General features: G+C 38.8%; 1 protein-coding gene and 1 long non-coding RNA gene across 15 annotated transcripts in view; one reads left to right on the plus strand and one right to left on the minus strand.

Moving 5' to 3' along the window:
• The window catches only part of BIRC6 (baculoviral IAP repeat containing 6), a 194,093-nt gene that overhangs the window by 26,606 nt on the left and 147,150 nt on the right, over positions 1–20,337 (minus strand). The window contains exon 66 of one of the 14 annotated variants that reach the window (XM_052806230.1): positions 17,130–17,178. The exons of 12 other annotated variants lie outside the window; for them this stretch is intronic. In XM_052806230.1, coding sequence (XP_052662190.1) covers positions 17,147–17,178 — 32 coding nt within the window. In that variant the 3' untranslated portion in view covers positions 17,130–17,146. Of the gene's footprint in view, positions 1–17,129; positions 17,179–19,325; positions 19,410–20,337 lie in introns of those variants that run through there. One more of the 14 variants, XM_052806231.1, reaches the window with a different exon arrangement.
• Positions 17,377–20,115, plus strand: LOC128150216 (uncharacterized). Its single transcript, XR_008237976.1, has 2 exons — positions 17,377–18,194; positions 19,347–20,115. It is a non-coding gene; the product is annotated as an uncharacterized LOC128150216 (long non-coding RNA).

Genomic DNA, 20,337 nt, shown 5'->3' on the forward strand with positions numbered 1-20,337 from the left:
AGACACTCCTTTGTAAAATACCCCTCTGGCCCAGACCTACTGTTTGCGAACCTGTCCATCTCCTCCTGGTGTGGCCGGCTGTATCTACAGATGTCCTAACAGCACCTTACTGGACTGACAGAGGCTTAGCAAGTCCAGCAGCGTTCAAACTAGAACCTCAGTGCTCAGGCTGTACCACTCAGACTCCATCATCATCTTTACCGATTTTAGTGTTTGCAGCATATTTAGTTAGTTGGGATTTATGACAGATGTCTTCCCTTTAGATATCATTATGTATATGTTTGGGGAGAGTATTTCAGAAATATAAATGATACAGCTTTGCAAAAAAAAATATTTAGATCCTGTAACTAAGTCCTTTAAAGGAACTGAATTAAAATACTAAAAACATGAATAAAAATATAAAATATAGATCTGCAAATTAACAAATCCTATTTCCATCAAACAGAAGGAATAGAACCTTTGGACTATCATCCTCCCATACAGGTATCTTACCAACTAAGACGTCAGCAATTTGGATTTTAAGCAAATACAAACTTCAGTGAAGAGCAAGTGTTAAAAGTAATCCACTGTTTTCTTCAAAGTATGCTATTCCTTGAGAACATACCCAACTTTTTTTTGCCTGACTGAATGGGGCAATGGAGGTGGAACATAACAATTTACTCAAATAAGGTAGCTTCTTGCGTAGGAAAAACTCCAACACATCACAAAATTGAAACAAATACTTTTGCTTACAGCAGAGCTATAATTGGAATAGCATTAGCACATCTTAAATACGTCAGAATTTTTTTATATGGGTACTTCAGTTGTTTTTAGTGCCGCCTTATACATTTGATTTATATGGGCATGCACGTAAGCACACCAAACTGCAAATGCACCACATTCCTAAGAAAATGAAAATGGGAGATTAAAATTCTTGGCTTTGTAAAAATGACAGAAGAATATATTATCCAGGATTCTCTGTTATCCCAAAGTCAAAAATGTTATTAAATAATGACAAATATCTTTTCCAAAAAGCTTAGTTTGGTGCTCCTCTCAGACTCCTGCACTGAGTGTGCCTGGACCATCCTGGCCATTAGGCACACACAAACTGCGCGGTCTTTCACATCTGTCCATTTTTGTGCTGTTGGTGCTCCCTGATTCTGCGGGCAGTGAATTGCTGAGGAAGGTCCAACCCCCAGTACCAGGGACCAGTTCAGAAGCTCCCCCTTGTTGACTCTCAAACAGAACTGCTGCCCAAGAGAGCCTATCTGAACTTTTCCTAGGTTTCCTGAGCATTTCTTCAGATGACTACTATATGCCACATACTTATATCAGAAGAGAGGTAAAGGTTAAATTATTTTATTAGTAGACTCAGAGCAGGGGTTTGCCCTCAGTTTTTATCCTGCTTCCTTGTCTGCCTTAAACAGGGCCAGCAGGACAGGGCTGCCTGGCGACAACAGTATCGTCTTGGAGAAGGCTCCAAAACCAGTGCCTGGAATGTGGCTTTTGCACTGCCTGACCCAGTCTGCTTCCCCTGCAAGCTTCCTATGTGCTTCTCAACTTGCATTCAGTAAATACACATCAAAGTCTCACCTTTTGGCTATAGCAGTGGTTAACCAGTTCTAACAGTGGAGCATGAAGCAGAGCACGTGCTAAGAACTGCTGCTGAACCTGGAGCATGAGCAACCAAGCTGCAGACCTGTAAAATGTCCCCTCATTGGTGGCTGGGAGGCAGCTGGGACAGCCCAGGGTGAGTGAGCAGGGCCAGGAGGTGACAGAGAGCAGCAGGGCAACACCACCACAGGGTGGGCAGCAAGATGACAGCAGTGCTCTTGAAGGTTGGAATCCCGGTGCTACCACAGACGGCTGATTTAAGATTTAAAGGATAGTAACAGCAGCACCTTTATTACCACCTTTGTTTTATTAATTGCAGGAATTAAGTTCTAGAAGGATGGGTGGATCTGTCCAAAAAACAGTCCAATGTCTTATTGTCCTTGATAATTAGCAAGGAAGTTCACTGTAGCCTTTCTGGACAATAGGCAGCATGCATATATACTCACAATTCACATCAAGAAAGCATCTCGGGTCTAAATTTATCTGTTGCATTTATGAAAAGCAGAAATCTCAGCAAGGTCACTGCCATTTACTAAAATAGGTAGGGGTGGCAAATATCTGGAAAACATCTCATGGTTTAGCGGGATAGTCTTATCCCTCCTTCCCATTCCTTTGGGTAATAAAGGTCAAGTGTTACTGGAATCACTACAATTCAGTTAGCCTCTTGCCACAATATTCGCAATTTAGAAAGATACTGAAGGCTAAATAGGTAAAAAATAGACATTTCATAAAACCAGATCTCCCTTATATGCTAATAATAAGCAGTCTGATTTGGGGTGATGGTGAAGGGAGCTATTTTAAGAAGTCTTGACTTTCAGAAACTGCTGAGCATCCCATCTTTTGAAAACTGCCTGTCTTTCACAAATGCCTGAAGATCATGAGATATTAAGGCACTGATCACATTTTTGCAAACTTCTAGATACAGCCTACTTTTTCCTGGGAAACAACTGATTAACATTCAAAGATTGTGTGTGTGATTTCAAAAAATTTCAACTGCTTTCCACACATCTATTTATTCATCACCAATACAGATCTATTTCTTACAAAGACCTAAGACTACCCATATGCAATTACAACCTTAATTTAATGAAAAGGCATATGAGGGCAGGTAGTTTCACAGGATCAAGGTATCAACTTAAATTGCATATATATCTGTAACAAGATAATGGCCCAACTGAGTCTAATATTCCTTTGCTTTCTTTTAATATTATACAATATTCAAACAAAGAATAGCCAGGCCTAACAGCCCATTAAATGGATAGTACTGAACAGCAATAAATTTTTTTTGCAATTCGTTTAACATCCTCAGTACAACTTAACTGGCTATGAATAAGATCATAAAACTTATTTCCATTGCAAAGGATATTTAAAACATATCACAAAGAATATGCACACTTATTTTAAAATAAAGGAAACTATGAATATAGCATATCCATTACATCCAAAAGTCTTCACACTTTACAGCAGATTAAAGAAACAAATAGAGAAGAATAATTTGTAAGAAAACGATGAAAAGGTCTGCTTTACTTGCATCTAACGTGAAGGCCTTCCCACCGTGATTCTCACTGTGACCAAACTACCCCAAAGGAGCCTACAAACTTGATGTAAAATAAAACAGAACAGACACCTGAGGAAAAAAACCAAACACATTTACCAGTTTTAAATATATCACATTGCCAGATGCATACCCTCCTTGCTTCTGTGCTACAAGAAAAGCTGTATACATATATATATATATATATGCTCTCAATCTATCTTCTGTACATCATTTCTCATTTACTAGACTCGTATCATTTAAGGACTTCTGGTATTTCAGTTATTTTAGAGGCCCACAAAAGTATGACTATTTTTTCTTATGTGCAATTTCTTTTTACTTCTGACCAATATACATGACTGACTTTCTGCCTTTGCTGAAGGAAAGAAGGGTGTGCTGGCAGCCACAGCAGAAGGCACCACTGGAAACTCTTTCCAAATTACAGCCCTTTTACTTGTTTTCTCAGAGAGCTGCCACTGCAAACACGAGAGGGATGGTCATGAATGGACAATTAAAAGGAAATAACTGAAAAGAAAAAGGCATTCTGGAGAGAATGCATATCTAAGAACAGAAAACACAAATTTAAACCAAAAAATTCTTGTAAATGGCTACAAGTGTGGCTTACATTTAACAGATCAGAAGAGGGGAAAAAACCAAGTTAAAACTTGAAATGAACAAGTAAACCTCTATAATCAAATGTGAAGCTGATTTCTGATTTTATAATTACGCTTTCATCTCCCATTCCAAGAGGCCTCCTTCTTGCATGGGGTAGAGGTTGCAGTGACCCAAGAGTCGCCTTCAAGTCTCATTTCTTATTTTGTTTTGAATCTATTTTTCTCCCATTTCAGTGAGACTTTATATCTTCCTGGAAAGATGCATGATTGTGTTTTGTTAAATATTAGTCCAGAAGTAGCCATCTAATCCTGCCTCTGTTAAGTAATGTGAAAGAAAACCACTGACAGTTAGGTAGAGCAGCTATATTATAAAACTATTCATATCATGCACAAATGCTCAAAATTTACTACAGTGTACCCAAACCTCCCCTGCAAAAAACCCAAGAAAATACCTTTGTATTCCAAGACTCCTATTTTTTCTTTGATAGTATTAAAGCTTAAAGGACTATGGTCTCAACAATTTAAGATGCTAAAAGTAAAATAAGACATTCTCATTACCATGCTACTTACTAAAAAGCTTAAGTCCAATGTTAAGATCATGACTGCAGTACCACACACACCTGCCACTACATTTTTCTTTTTTATTTTACCTTTTTTTACCTCTGAATAATTTAAAAATAGATCTTAAAGTTCTGTCAACTTTACACCATTTCTAAAATACGCTTAGTAATTACTGAGGACATATTTTCGATGCCTCAGTATATTATTCACAAACCTAAAACCCATAGCCATGATTAAATTAAAGACTTCAGGATCTCATTATCATATTAAAGACTCTCAGTAGCTACAAACACCACTGTTCAAAAAAGTCACACAAAGGAAACACTCATTTTGTATTTTTAATTAAAACCTTCAGACAGAGTCTTGTGGCCACAGATATTGCCAAGCATGAGTGAGAGACACTGTCTTTCCAATACGGCCACACGTCCTTTTGCTAAGTATTTTAAAACCAGAGCCATTCCTCAGCCCCCCTTTACTGCATTTTTGCAAACATATGATCTATGAATGCAGTCCATGCTGCAGGCAATAGTGTCAGTTCGAAATACGTCATGCTCCGCTGCCTCTTGATTTTCTGTTTCAGAATCAACCCAGGGCAAGCCTCTTTTATAATAGGCCTAATTAACACCCTGTGTTCTGCTCCATTTTGATAGAAAAAAAAGATTGCCTACAGAGTATTTCAAAATCAGATCTCTTTAAGAAAACATTAGCCTTCGGGTAAAAATAAAACAAAAGCTTTCTAAATATTGTCATCTTGTAATAATTTAATTAGCTTGACTTTTTCTTCACTTTTCTTTATAGGAATAACACAAGCATTTTCACATTACTATTTCGAGTATCAGAAAAATGGCATCAGAAAAGCCTAGTCCCCTTGCATAACGAATCAGGAGAAGGAAGGGTTAAGCCCCCTTACAGGTTACGAGTTACGAATCCTGTGTCAGAGCAGTAAAACAATGCAAGAAGGGTGGGCCTCTGAATTCAAGGCAGGCAGTGTCAGGCTCCAAGTTGATTATTATTATTATTGTTCAGATACAGCCTTATAATCTTGCTTTTCTGATGCCAGCACTGAACCCATTAGCAGTCAAAAAAAAAAAAAAAATCAGATCAAATGTTAGAAAAGATGAAGAGAAGTTAGAAATTACTTAATGGGACTGCATTCAATCATTTGTACTTCATGCTTCAACACCACGTGCATTTTTCCCCTTTCTCAAAGGGACAAGACAGAACTGGAAAAGGGACGAGAGAAAGACGACTAAACAACCCAAGGTATGGAATGAGCTGCTGCACTATTTAAAGTGAAATAAACTAAGACTTTGCAGCCTCAGTGACTAATAAAGTGTATCATAAAGGTTTTTTTAAAATTATGAGGGGTAAAAAAAGTGAATAGAGTTGGACTGATCAATATATTCAGAGGAATAGGTGCACCATTAGAAGAAATAGCGCCACTTGTAAAAGAACATACACTACACAACACATCGCTGTTAAACTTTGGAAAAGCTTAGCACTAAATGCTGGGGCAGTAAATATTGTCACAGGTTCAAAATTAATTGGGTAAATTCATGTAAGAACAGGCCATCAAGGGCTGATAAATGAGGAGACACCACCCTTGGCCACATACTAGCAATACCAAGGCAGCATCTGTATGTCAGCCCCATCGCTATATTCTCCCATAGGCATCTGTTATTGTCCACTATTGGTGATAAAGTAACAGGCTAACAACCTTGGTCTGTCTTGGCATTGCTAGTCTTATACGAGCCTTCTAGGAAACCTGGAAAAAAAAATAACATTTTAACTGCAATATAAAAGGAAAACTGTGTTCAATTATAGAAGCAAAATGCATTGCTCAAGTTAGTTGGTCAGTCATCTGGAGTTAGTGTAGTAATGTGGCTCTAGGGAGCAGACCATTGCTCTTAACTATTTCTGGTTTGCTTATTTTGAAAGAATATTTGATTTTGGTGAAGTTAAGTATTTTCAGGAAAGTTTTGTTTACAAGTGAAGTCAAACAACACTTAAAAACCTGTCACAAATGTACCCATGAATCCAGAAAAAACCTTTGCCAGAAAAAGCACGAGGCGTTACTTCATTAGGCTGGTGTGTACAGTTGAGTAAACAGACACAATTTCCTGTATTTCGAAAGGATAGGAAAAAGAAACCCAAATGATATAAAAGACATAAAACCCAAACTGAGCTTTTAAAGCATAAGTGACTACTAAAACTATGCGTGGTCCTCAGTTTTGGAGATATTACTATTTCCGTGCCACACTCTAGTCCCTGATCATGGAATCCATTACAGAGATCACCCTCTGCCATTAAATAGTGCTCCAAATAATCTTGAAAAGGTAGTCAGGTAATGAAGGGATGCTTCTTGGGGGCTACAGAGCCATCTAACATGGGGGGTGGGGAATAGATCATCAGGTAAGAATAACTAATGAAGACTAAAAATGCAAAATTCTATATTCATTGGTTTTGTTTGAAAAAATGGCCCAGTAGGCATCAGTGTAGAAAGTATGAGAACAGAGTACTGCAGAGGAAGTCCGTACTGCCACAGGATCCAAGCCCACTGCAACTTTTAAGAATCTCTCCTCTGAAAGATCGCTGGTTTTACCCAACATCAGTTCTTTAAAACAACAAAATATGAAGAAACACAATTAAAACGTAAAGCTGTAACAAAATCATGCTTGTATCTAAATCTAGAAAACAAGTGTAAGGAAGCATCAATGTAAAGCTACAGGATTGCTCTATATTATCCAATAAATAGATAAAAGAAAGATACAAAAAAAGATATGAAGAAAGATATATATAAGAAAGGCATTCAGAAACTGCATGAGAATAAAGTTTTTTGCCTGGTCAGGGGGTGAAAAAAAAACTTTATTATTAACACAACCCTTTACTACAGCATTTAGTAAGATAAAAAGGACCAATAATTTCTATTTGGGGTAGATGTAATCAAATAAATCTAATATTAAAGGTAAGCTAGAAGTGTCAAATTAATCTTCCACTTAGCCAAGAAAATAAGAAAAATATTTTCTGCTCAGAAAAGAATACAAGATCTAAATAGTCTGCAGACAAAACCTTTCTTGAAAAAGCAAAAATAAAACCAAAACAAATCAGGTGCAAGCTTGCCTACCACCTCATGTTAAGTGTCTCAAGTGCAGGCACTCCACAGAGATGGAAGGAAAGGTATCGCTACTTTAAGAACACAAAGCAGGATTTTTAAGGAAGTTAATGTGGCTTTCATCATCCCTGCACTGGAGGAAGGAATAGTGATTTCACTATTTTTGGCAGAGGAGTGGGCAAGCAGCCACCTTGAAATGGTCCTCAGTCTGAGCATTACCCCTTCCAGCCCATAAAACAGTCACTACTATTTTATAATAAGATGGGAATTGAAAATAAGATGGAAACCTGCCATTTCATTGCACATGCTGCAGAAATCAACATGGAAATTCAAAATTAGATAATGAAGTTGTGGGGTGTTTTTAAACCATTACTTCAGCAGATGGAAAAAGGCCAAGACCGGGGTCTTCCGTTCTGTCAGCAGAGGATACCAACATTGTTACTGGAATGAAGGGATGTGTGGTTCCTGTGCTTTACAGCAAACTTTCCATATGTGTGAGCACACCTACAAGATCATGTCCTCAGGGGACAGAAAGGAGATTACTTAGGAATCTCATTCTGCCTTAAATATCCAATTATTTTGCTTGGCCAAGATGGCAGAGCCCCTGTGCATATGCAACACAGAACCTTTATCACTTCAGCATATTTTCTAGAGAATAGTTGGTTGTTTAAATACCAAGATGGGCTTTTGGCAAACATGCAAAGTGCAGGCTAAGGAGAAAAATTCAAGCCTAACAGCCTCCCTGAGTCTAAATTAAATGAAAGGTAACTGGTTGCACTCACTGCATACTGAAAGTGCCTTAGAGTGCAAATAGCTGCGTGGCAAATTTATCAACCAGTTTAACTGAGCACCACATATGATGGGAAGAATCATTTCTGTGCCTCAGACTTGTGGAACAGGAGAATTTGCACCTTCGGTGCAACCTCATGCAAGTTCCTGCATCACTTATTAAAGTGGATCATCCTCCATTATGTTACAGTATAACAATAAAGACTAACTCAAAAGGAAAGAAAATATTCTTTTGTTAATGAGCGGTACTATCTTGAAGTTGTCCTCTAGAGCGGACAAGAAGATACAACTACTATTAGAAAAAGCTAGAGTTTGTGTGTTGGAATAATCTACCATAGATTAACTCTTTTTCTAGACTAACTCCTTCAGCCACAGAGACCCGTTTCCTTTGACTTGTACTCAATACTATGAATACCCTCAGAGAACAGTAAGAAAGGAAATACTATCAATGGGAAGTATCTGCATAAGAGTATGGGAAATGCCAGATACATTTATAATATTTTAGTTTCAGAAACAGGAAAGAAAACAAGAATACAGAAGAAATAAAAGATGAGTGAGACTGTTACTGCCCAGAATAATGAAGACCTATCACTTGACCAAACAAATGAGACTTTCAACTGCTGAAAAGGAAAGCCAGCCCTCACCTCAATGTTCCAGTAAGTTCCTCTTCAAATGCATGCCGAGCTACACGCCTCAGCTGACAAAACTCTTCCCATGCTTCCCTGAAAGTGAGCTTGCTCTTAGGAAAGGCAAAGTAAAAATGTCTAGAACTAACCCTGGCAATCTGCTCTGTACATGAACAGAAAGAAAGTGCTTGCTAGTTTGGTCAAAAAATTTTTAGCAGCTTATCCAATTGTGCTGCCACTAATTGACAAAGCCACTTATATGGAAAAAGACAAAAAAATTGAAAATGCATTACTTAAAATTCTTTCACGAGTCTCTGGTGTGTACCGATAAAACATTTGTGCCCCGTAGGTGGTTACTGTATCTTTAGCAACAAGGACCAGGAAGGCATGAGAGTTCAAAAAAAAAAAAAAAAAGCAGCAGATCGTACATTTCTGCAATACAATATGGACCTGCAGGACATATAGTATGGTGTCACATTCTCCTCTGATGTTATATTCTCTTCTCAAAAAGGACTGAGTCTGTTGGTAATGAGAGGCATCATTTTTAAAATTAATTCTTAATGCCTCCAGTAAAATCTGTGAATGTTTGTAGCACATGGTGCTGCACAGCAATCTATTCCAGACACCCTGCACTCATATTCCCAACCATGATTACCAAGTCTAAATAAAACCACTTGAGATGTACTGTCTGACTAAAGTAAAATAAGAAAAAAATGGGAGGCCCAGTAATATTTGGAAATTCTGAAAGCTGCAATGTGGTATCTTAAGTTTTAAAGGGCCTGCTGAATGTCTTTACCAATTACCCTCAGAGGGAAAACCAGTCTAGTACTTACAGACTCCCAATCTTGTCCTACAAGCACGGATATAGCTACCAGTGTTGGCTTCCAATTAATGAAGGGAAAAAAGGAACTCCTGGATGAAACACTCATGGGCCTTAACAATGAGATAAATGGACCAGGAAAGATTAAGGATAGGCTCCCTCTGCTTTAAACAAGGCAGAACCTTTACTGTCTTGTGCCTTGAACAGTCACATCTGTGACCTGTGCTGTTGTCTGTAAATTAAACAGCTATCACAAGATGGTGACAGTCTAGTGGCAGAGAGAATTTCATGGAACACTTATGGCCAAAACCAAACACTTTTGAAGACAACGGCCCCTACCTTTTACTTCTCAAGGGAATTATTTCCATTAGCTCTTTGAAGTAAACTTCAGTCTTTAAAGGACTAAGTGCTTTACCTGCCATGCAATCCAGTACCCAATTACAAACCAAATCTAAGCGGCTTTGTTCCTCATCACAACTAGGTTTTTAATTCTCAAATATCTCAATGCCATGATGTTTCAATACATATGTCATAATTACTACCTATAAATTACAACAAATTTCTGCAACACAGTAGAGCTAAAAGCACAAATTTACAATTTGTTCTTTCATAAATCTTTTATATTACTAACCACTCAAATGGATAATCAGTTTTAACATTTAAAAAAAATTCTCTTATTAAAGTTCTACTCCAAAAGCACTATCTACTAGGAACAGTCTGCTACTTTAAATGTTTTGAAAATATAATAAGCATATATTCATATTCTTTTGCAATAGAAAACAAAAGATTTCATGAGATAATAATTTCATCCTTATTCCAACACCATTTCCAACTAAAGATGACAAATCAGAGGAAAGAAATGTGGCAAAAGGTGCTGGAATGGTGGTATATTCTAGGTTTGTTTCTTTTGTTTTTTACGATCAGTCATCTGGAAACTCATATGGACAAAATTTGTTCTTTGTCACAAGGTAAGATGCTTTAAGGGCTTTGGAGAAAGAGGAACTTGTTCTAGTATTGTTGTTCTCTGAGAGCCACCCTCCTGGACTAGGATCAGTTCTCACTACTCTGCTTCCCTTTGCTTGCCCAGTGAGGACCTGATATTCACTTAATGGACTCCTCTAACAGCTCAAAAACTTGATACTTGAAAGCCCTAATACTCCTCCAGAAGCATGCAGCCTACACTCAAACCAATGTGAAGAAATAGTCCTGGATACCTGCTGTCTTTGACAAAAAAACCTCTTGAGCTGCAGAGAACAGCACTGAATCATGACTGAAGCATTTTAAAAGTTACTGCTTTTCAAAGGTACAATACCCATACAAGAGATTCTTTTTGACACCAGTTGTCCTGGTTTAAGCCCAGCCAGCAACAAAGTACCACAAGGTCACTTGCTCACTCCTCCCCCTTGGTGGGATGGGGAGGAGAAAATACAACAAAAAGCTCGTGGGTCGAGACAAGGACAGGGAGGGATCACTCACCAGTTATGGTCACATGCAAAAGCCAGATTCAACTTGGGGAAAAAAAACAAAATCAATTTAATTTGTTACCAATCAAATCAAAACAAGGATAATGAGAAATAAAACCAAACCTTAAAAACATCTTCCCCCCCCAGGCCTCCCTCCTTCCCGGACTCAACTCCAGTCCCAATTTTCTCTACCTCCTACCCCCAGCAGCGCAGGGGGATGGGGAATGGGGGTTGGGGTCAGTTCACCACACGTTGTCTCTGCTGCTCCTTCCTCCTCAGGGAGAGGACTCCTCACTCTTCCCCTGCTCCAGCATAGAGTCCCTCCCACGGGGTGCAGTCCTTCAGGCACTGACTGCTTCAGCACAGGCTCTCCCATGGAGTCATGGCCATCTTCAGGGACATCCAACTGCTCCGGTGTGGGCTACTCCACGGGCTGCAGGTGGACATCTTCTGCCCCACTCACCTCCATGGCCTGGGGGGGGACAGCCTGCCGTCTCACCACGGGCTGCAGGGGCATCGAAACCTCCTCCAGCGCCCCTCCTTCCTCACTGACCTCGGTATCTGCAGAGGGGTTCCTCTCACATTCCACTTCCCTAACTCCACTGCGGGTTTCCCTTCGTAAGTATGTTATCCCAGAGGTGCTGATTGGGTTGGCCTTGGCCAGCAGCGGGTCTGACTTGGAGCCGGGGAAGCTTCTAGCAGCTTTTCACAGGAGCCACCCCTGTAGCCCCCTCCCCCGCTACCAAAACCCTGCCACACAAACCCAACACACCAGTGAAGAAGAGAAAAATGAAGATTGCCTGATGTCTCATGTGAGACTAGAGACTGAAGAAGAGAAAAAAGCCTCTCACCTTGTTTCCATCATTCCCTTCCACCATATCCAGAAAGTCACCACACACATTTTGGGCTGAAACCCTCACCTCTAACTCTGGAACATTCATCAGTCACCAGTTTCTGAGTTGCTTCAGTTCATCAAGAGAGTGATTTAAATAGCTCCCTCAAAACAAGTATGTGACATATCACTCAACACCCTCCAAAGGCAGATTGGCTCAGTTTGTCATAAACTATTACTCAACTGTCAAACTTACCACTTTTCTTGACAAAATACCAGTGCATTCTGTGTGCATTCTGACCATATTCAGCTCAACCGCTGAACAATAAAGCAGCGGTTGAGCTTGACCAGTGCTAAGAGAAGCTGGTGTTGAAAGGCATGTGGCAGAAGAACCGGTACGACTCCGTGTCCATTTAATTGATTTCTTAACCCAGAACTATTTTAAAGCAAGTGTGAGAGAATGGAACAAGTAAATTTCTGTTAAGTGAAGACTGACACGTGGGAACAAACTAGAGGAACTTCTGTAGTTAGTTATGAGAGATTTCTGAATTATTCCAAGGATATTCTGCGTCAGCAACTAAGTTGCAAAATCAGGAAAAAACCCCAGACAATAGCCAAAAGGCATTGAAGTTCCTCAGTCAGAAGGAAAACAAGATGTAGACATATAGCTGAGGTGTCAAAATCATCAAGTCAATGCTGAGATGAAACACACGAAAGAGGTGTGAGTAAGAATAGTAAGAAATCTAAAAGTAACTTGTGTTGCTACAGATGAAGGATCTGAGTTCTTCCTCTGTTATCAACAGAGAGTAAAAAAACACTTTGAAACCTGGCTCAAACTGGCCATGCCCATCACTGCTGACTCAAGGGCATCACACATCAACCTGTATCATAAAAATCAGACTAACAGCTCCCACAAAGAAAACAGTAGCTGTGTTTAGTTCTCAGGAGAGAGAAAAAAAAAAAAAAGAAAAAACTAAGGAAGCAGGAAGGAGCATGGATATCCACTTCTCACTTAAGCTAAATGAAACCAGTTCATCTTAATTTGTGCATACTGTTCCATCTCTGAACAGACAGAGCTTTGCTCTATTGTTCTGCAAATTAACTGAAAAAGTGTCAGATCTCATAAAGAGAAGTTTGTGGAGGTTGTCAGAGAAGAAAACTAGAATGTATCACCTACAGGATGCATGTGCTACCACATTTCTGGTAGTTTCCTGCATCTTAAGGAAAATGCAGAACAACTACAAAGGAAAAGTCTTCATGGACAACTGATGTATGAATTATTTTAACCTTTTAAGTGCAGTCAGCTCTTTACATTTTTCTTTCCATTTTGGCCTCCAAATCTTTCTTTACATTCTGCTTTAATTTGCAATCTTCTTCAGAGCATTTGCTCTCTATAAGGGCAAACAGTATCTTAGTCAAAACATGAGATTTCAATGAAAAAATACAGCATATAGAATAATCTCAGAGTACAGGAAAATCAAAATTATATAAATCCATAAAAATACATGAGGAAAAAGAAAACACACTTTGGTTAAGAGTACTTGTTCCTTTTGTAAATGTGGTGTTATGGGTGTTCCACATTACTCATAGCAGTACCATATAGCAGGATAACGATCATCTAAGAATCAAGACTGTAAATCATTGAATTTATACCACTGAGTTTTTACAAGATAGCCTGGCAACTTCCTCTTGAAGTATGAATATCTTTAAAATATGACATACATTTGTATTGCCTAAGGTCTATTCCCATGCAATACAAATGCTTAAACATCAGCAGTAATGAACAGAATGACCTCTAATCAACAGAAATTGTTCTGCTCTTGGGATGCTACATAAATCAGTTACCACGGAGTTGCCAAAGTCTTACTTGAAAGCTCTGCCTAGACAGAAGAACAGAATTAAATTTAGGACATTTTTGGATACCAGAGTCCAAACCCAAATGCTGTGTAACCATGTAATGTTCACCCCAAAACGGGTGGTTTTATTACTTATTTGTATAAAATATACTCCCAGACTCTAATGTTATTTTACACAAAATGTGAAATATCTCCATATCTTTCCAAATATTATCGAACAGTATGGATAAATCAAGCCCTTTGAAATCAACCTATATTACTTGCTTCACTCATGTGAGAAATTTTGCATGAAATTTTCTCTTCACACTGGAGATGCATTGTAGGTATAAGGTATTTTTTTGTAAATACCAGCTTCTAACCAACATAGAATGGTTTGGGTTGGAAGGTACCTTAAAGATCATCTAGTTCCAACCCCCCTGCCATGGGCAGGGACACCTTCCACTAGACCAGGTTGCTCAAAGCCCCATCCAACCTGGCCTTGAACACTTCCAGGGATGGGGCATCCACAACTTCCCTGGGCAACCTGTTCCAGCGTCTCACCACCCTCACAGTAAAGAACCTCTTCCTTACATCTAATCTAAATCTATCCTCTTTCAGTTTAAAGCCATTACTCCCCATCCTATCACTACACTCCCTCATAAAGAGTCCCTCCCCATCTTTCCTGTAGGGCCTCTTTAGGTACTGGAAGGCTGCTATAAGGTATCCCCGGATCCTTCTCTTCTCCAGGCTGAACAACCCCAACTCTCTCAGCCTGTCTTCACAGGGGAGGTGCTCCAGCCCTCTGATTGTCTTCATGGCCCTCCTCTGGACCCGCTCCAACAGGTCCATGTCCCTCTTATTTGGGGGCCCCAGAGCTGAATGCAGCACTCCAGCTGGGGTCTCATGAGAGCGGAGTAGAGGGGCAGAATCACCTCCCTCGACCTGCTGGCCACACTTCTTTTGATGCAGTCCAGGATACGGTTGGCTTTCTGGGCTGCGAGTGCACATCACCGGGTCATGTGGAGCTACTCGTCAACCAACAGCCCCAAGTCCTTCTCTGCAGGGCTGCTCTCAATCCACTCATTGCCCAGCCTGTATTTGTGCTTGGGATTGCCCCAACCCATGTGCAGGACCTTGCGCTTGGCCTTCTTGAACTTCATGAGGTTTGCACGGACCCAGCTCTCAAGCCTGTCAAGGTTCCTCTGGATGGCATCCCTTCCTTCCAGCGTGTGGACCGCACCACACAGCTCGGTGTCATCAGCAAACTTGCTGAGGGTACGCTCAATCCCACTGTCCATGTCGCCAACAAAGATGTTAAACAGTGTCGGTCCCAATACCCACCCCCAAGGAACTCCACTCATCACTGGTCTCCACTTGGACATCGAGCCGTTGACCACAACTCATTGAGTGTGACCATCCAGCCAATTCCTTATCCATTGAGTGCTCCATCCGTCAAATCCGTGTCTCTCCAATTTAGAGACACAGATGTTATGCAGGACAATGTCAAAAGTATGGATTCCTCAAGTTTCCTATAATAAGAAATGTTATGCCTCTCAACCTTTCTTTTTTTCTTCCCAAACAGCAACTCTTTGCCAGCACTGACAGCTTAAGCAGCTACTGCCCCATCCCTCTTATTGTGCTGTGCTAGGTATTTATTTTTGGCTGGGTTTGTTTTCCAAACCAGTCCACGGCATGTCCGCACAGACATGCGTATCAATACAATGGAAGGATGGCAGGGGAGAAATGCCATCAAACCAAAGTCCACAGCAAACGTTGGATCTGAATCATGGTGTGCAGGAGGTGTCACTCCCCCTTGACTGCATGCAGAAGGAGCCCAGAGAGATTTGTTTCCTCGGGTTCACCTTAGCTGCTGAAGTGGCAGTTGCATCACAACTATGAAAACAGCAAACCACTACGAGACCTCAACTATGGCAATAACAAGGCCAAGAAATACTTTGGGAACCTTTTGCTGCTCTCTGTGGATACATCTCAATTAGCTGGTTATTTGCAGTGGAGCTGCTGAATGTACTTTATTGTCACTATTTATACTTGATAATAGTGCATGAAATTCTTCTGCTGACCTTGAATCTTTATACCTGCTTGTGTTGACAAGGTGACAGATTCCTATCCTCCAAACACATCATTAATCTTTAAATAAAAGATGCACATTGCACAATTTCCCCCTTTCACAAAGGAAAGTGTTTGATTTTTAATATGTGAAGGTTAATATAGTACAATGGCTTGAAAATTTGGTTATGGCTAGGTGCTCTCAGCAACATGAATGATCAGAATACACAGGTGAACATTTCCCCATCTTTGTATCTCTGAATGGATCTAAATGAATACAGAAATACGTTCAAGATACATAAACAGAAAACAATTCCAGGAACAAGTGAAGTTGCAGCAGCCTTTTCAGAATAAGGGAAGAGCTTAAAAGGAAAGATCATATACCCATATTGGAATATATTTTACGGAGGCTATGCTGTAGAGATTTAACCTAATTACTTAATACTAGAGTCAAACAATTTCACTGAGGCAACATTACTTTCAGGATAAAGGGCAAATCACATACAAGTACCATACAACTCACGGCACTTCAAACATGGTATTTACCATTAAAATAATGCACATGTAAAATAAGCAGTTTTGTCCATTACTAAGAAACTAACATGTACTTAGACACTTTAGAAAAATGAGAAAAAATTTCAATGTGTAAGTAAATTAATCTGAAAATGGAAGTATTTAAAGCAATGATTTTACCCTCTTTTGCTTGCTTACAAAAAGATTATTGAAAACTGAATTTCAAACAACGCCTTGTAATTTCTAAAAAATATGCTGTTCCAGAAAGTGATCAAGGTTTTCAGTTACATTCCTACTGTTTGAATTAAACGTAATTAATTATCTTTTGATTTTTCTTATGCATAAGCTTTTTGTACTTCTGAATTGCTTGATATTGCAAGTATTTTTTTAAAAATAAGTTTTCCAATGTATGTAAAATATAGTTGCCTTCATATCAAGAAGCTATGCTATACCAATGAAACACATTCCTTTGGTAGTCTTCATAGATCAAAGTGACTGAATAAAATTATTTGAAACATAGCTACTTGCAGAGGTTATTAAAATTGTGGCTTTTTATCTGAAGAGACTGGGAAGAAGAGAAGACTTCGCAGAGCCCCCCCCTCCCTCCCCCCCCCCCCGCTTTCCAATAGGGCAGGCAAAAAATACCTCTCTGATTTACCTATGAAAAAACTGAGTTACTGCTTCCTATGAAATCAGAACAGGAATATTTTTCTTTAAGTCTGTGTTTTCATTAATTACACACTAACCTGCATTCTTTGGGTGGTGAAGAAAAAGAAGAAGAAAAGCGTTAGAAGTAGTATTTCCCATAGAAACAATTGTCTGTCAAACAAAGCATAAAAAGACAAAAGGCAGAAACACTGTTTCAGCTTGAATGCCTTAATGTCACCATTTGTCATGCAGCACTTCCTCAGAAAACCCTGAAGTACAGTTAACTCTACTCCTCTTTACACTGCATGCTTTCCCCTTTGGTACAGAATTAAAATGTGCCGGGCCTGACAATGAAACAGCAGAGCCATCGCACATTGTTATGCAACTCACTGTCTGCAAGGGTGGCTCGTAGCTCCTTCTTTATTCAGCAAGTGCCAAGTGCATGTTTAATCAATGTCACAGCTCACCACAGTGTGCAACTAAAGCCACTGTCATTCCCCTCTTCAGATTTGCCTGGCTAAGTTATGCAATGCTCCGAAGAATACCTTGGAATTCTTTCCAGAGGCTCTGAATGCAGGTGTGTGACAGCGTTCACACTATTGCCAGTAAAGCAGACTTCTTTTCATCCTTTTTCAGGCTGGACTAAAATTACACAGTGTGACTGCACGTAGTTCGCTGCATTTGGAATTACAGCATGTCAACGTGAGAAAGCCTCTTCAGACGGCTGCCACAAAGAGTAAATCAAAGGCTGGTTTTTTCTGAAGTCTTAATAAATAACTAAGTATAGCTGAATAACACCAGGAGCTGTTAGTATTTTCTTTTTTTTTTTTTTTTTTAAGACAAAACCGAACAGCATGCATTTTGTTGCTCTGCATCATCTAAGGAAAAAAATCCTCAATTTTAATGCGAATTAGTCAACAGTGAGGATCATTACCAGTAAGGGTTTTACTGTTTTTAGACTACACTTGCTTTAGTGGATTACTGAGAGAGAAGGCCAGTCATTTGGAAGATTCTGTAACATTATTATCCTCACCGACAAACTTCTTCATCAAGGAACTGTTCATGCTCCTATCTGGTCGGTCTGAGCGAGGAGAGCAGCCGCTTCATGAAGATAAAAGCCTGGTTTGCCACTGAATCGACGAGTAAGAAGCATGTCTGATGACATTTTATTCCTGATGCAATGTAGGGTAAGAAACATATCTTCCTTCTTTTTTTTTTTTTTTTTACCTTTCTATGAGCTATACTCCGAGCTGATGGCTTTAATTAGACTCACAGCAGAAATATGTTTATCTCCAATGATTAAAGATGTTTGCCAGGAAAGAAAAATGCTATTGCACTATAAAACGTGATTGCAAATCTTCAGTAAATTGGGGTTATCTGAACCAGTAGAAATCCCAATCAAATTTTGGTTTAAGGTTAGAAATTTCTGATCAATAAGGCTAAAACAGCATAGCAGATTACATATAATATCAACATCTCTGCCACCAATTAACAATTTTACAGGGAATATGTTTCTAGAGGATATGTGACTAAATTAAGAGTACAAGAGCAGCTAAGTAATAGAGATGACCTGTCAACCTCACTTTTGCAACAAAAAATGTAATAAATCATACACGCATCTGTAAATATCTATTTCAAGTCCTTATATTGCATAGAATTTTGTTACTATAAAAGTACTACTGTCCTTTGGCATACTGCAGTAATAAGCATATATAATAACAACAACAACCTTTATATTTGAAGAGACAGACATTTTCTGTTAAATGTGTACTGGTGCATGGATGTCCAAAAGCTGATCTATTAAACAAGCAAAAGGATAAGATCTCATTTGCAATTGCCTACTTAGGGCTCACTGGTCAAAAAAGACTGTGATACTGTATTAAGGAGGCATATTTTGCATGTTCAAAACCAGTAGATGTGAATATTTTCAACTGTTTTTGTACTGTGACAGTTTAATATTTAACAACAGCTGAAAATTCACATAATCTCCCCAGGCATTTCAGAGTATTTGACAATGCCCACATACTTGCTTTCATCAATTTGATGTTTCACAAGTAAACGAATTAGCTGGCTAAAGACAAATTTTAATTTTCTTTTATAATAAAGCATATTAATTGGCTTGAACCATCAAGCTATTTTTCACTCCTATCAAATCTGTATCTAGAGAACAATTACTTTTAAAATGGACATGTTCATATAAAAAGAAAACAAAGGATGAATACAAATCAATAAACATAGAATTAAGAAATATTGTGTAAAGAAGTACAGAATTGTTTTTAAAAAGATCACAGCTTGCATGTTTGTCAGGCCAGATTTACCATTTGTTTTCTTTCTTCTAGCTAGCTGCCAGAATACTGGTGAAGGTATTTGCAGAAAAAATGGGGACCTCTGCCATCACAACACTCGAAGATGTAAAAAGGCAAGAGGAGAAAGAGGAAAAAGAAGAATCTATTTTAGCACTGCTTGGGATTATTGGAACTGTGCTTAATTTATTTGTTATTGTATTTGTGTACATCTACACTACACTTTGATGACATTTTTGAACATCAATTGCACAGCGCACAGTGCAAAGACCAGCGATGGTAAGAATGATTTCTAAATTTAAAGCAAAAAAAACCCCACTGTCTGAAAAGATTATCAAAAACATTCCAGAGCAAAGTGTGTGGCTAAGGGTGCTGCATCAATGACTGCTAAATGTATGTGCAAGCCCAGCTAGGGTGCTAAATTACATAAATGAAGGCAGACAATATTCAACTTCTCATTGATAACAGATGAAAACCAAATAGCAGAAACAGAGGTGGCACTGTTTTATTGCCAGCAAATGTGCAAGACAGAAGAAATGTAAGCAAACACTGAAAACAATCAGAACATAGGAAGAGATTAATTAAATATACAAATACATATAAAGCAAACCCCATGATGCTTTCTATGGTTTTGTGCAGTATGTCTCTTCATAGCCGAGACCAGAAAACCAACAAAAGGGTTTTATTTTTAGATCACCATAATTTAAGCTTATAACTTACACTAATGTATAATAAGTGTGGGAACAGGAACACTGTTATACTAAAAATTGTAATATTATAAATAAAATTTTAACTATTGACTATATTCTGCAGCATTTTTGTTAGTCTTGTGGAAAGCTGAAAAGGTTAGATTTTCTTGCCTTTACTGAATCTGTATTTGAAATCATCATGCTATACCGACAATGTGCTTTTCTAATTAAAAATCCTTTAAAGTGGTGTGAAAAAATAAAGAATAGTTTCAGTACTTCTTTTAAGAAATATTAATAATTAAGATGACACACTAATACATATTCTCCACATGAAAAAA

The sequence above is a fragment of the Harpia harpyja genome, chromosome 13, assembly GCF_026419915.1.
Source record: "Harpia harpyja isolate bHarHar1 chromosome 13, bHarHar1 primary haplotype, whole genome shotgun sequence".
Lineage (NCBI taxonomy): Eukaryota > Metazoa > Chordata > Aves > Accipitriformes > Accipitridae > Harpia > Harpia harpyja.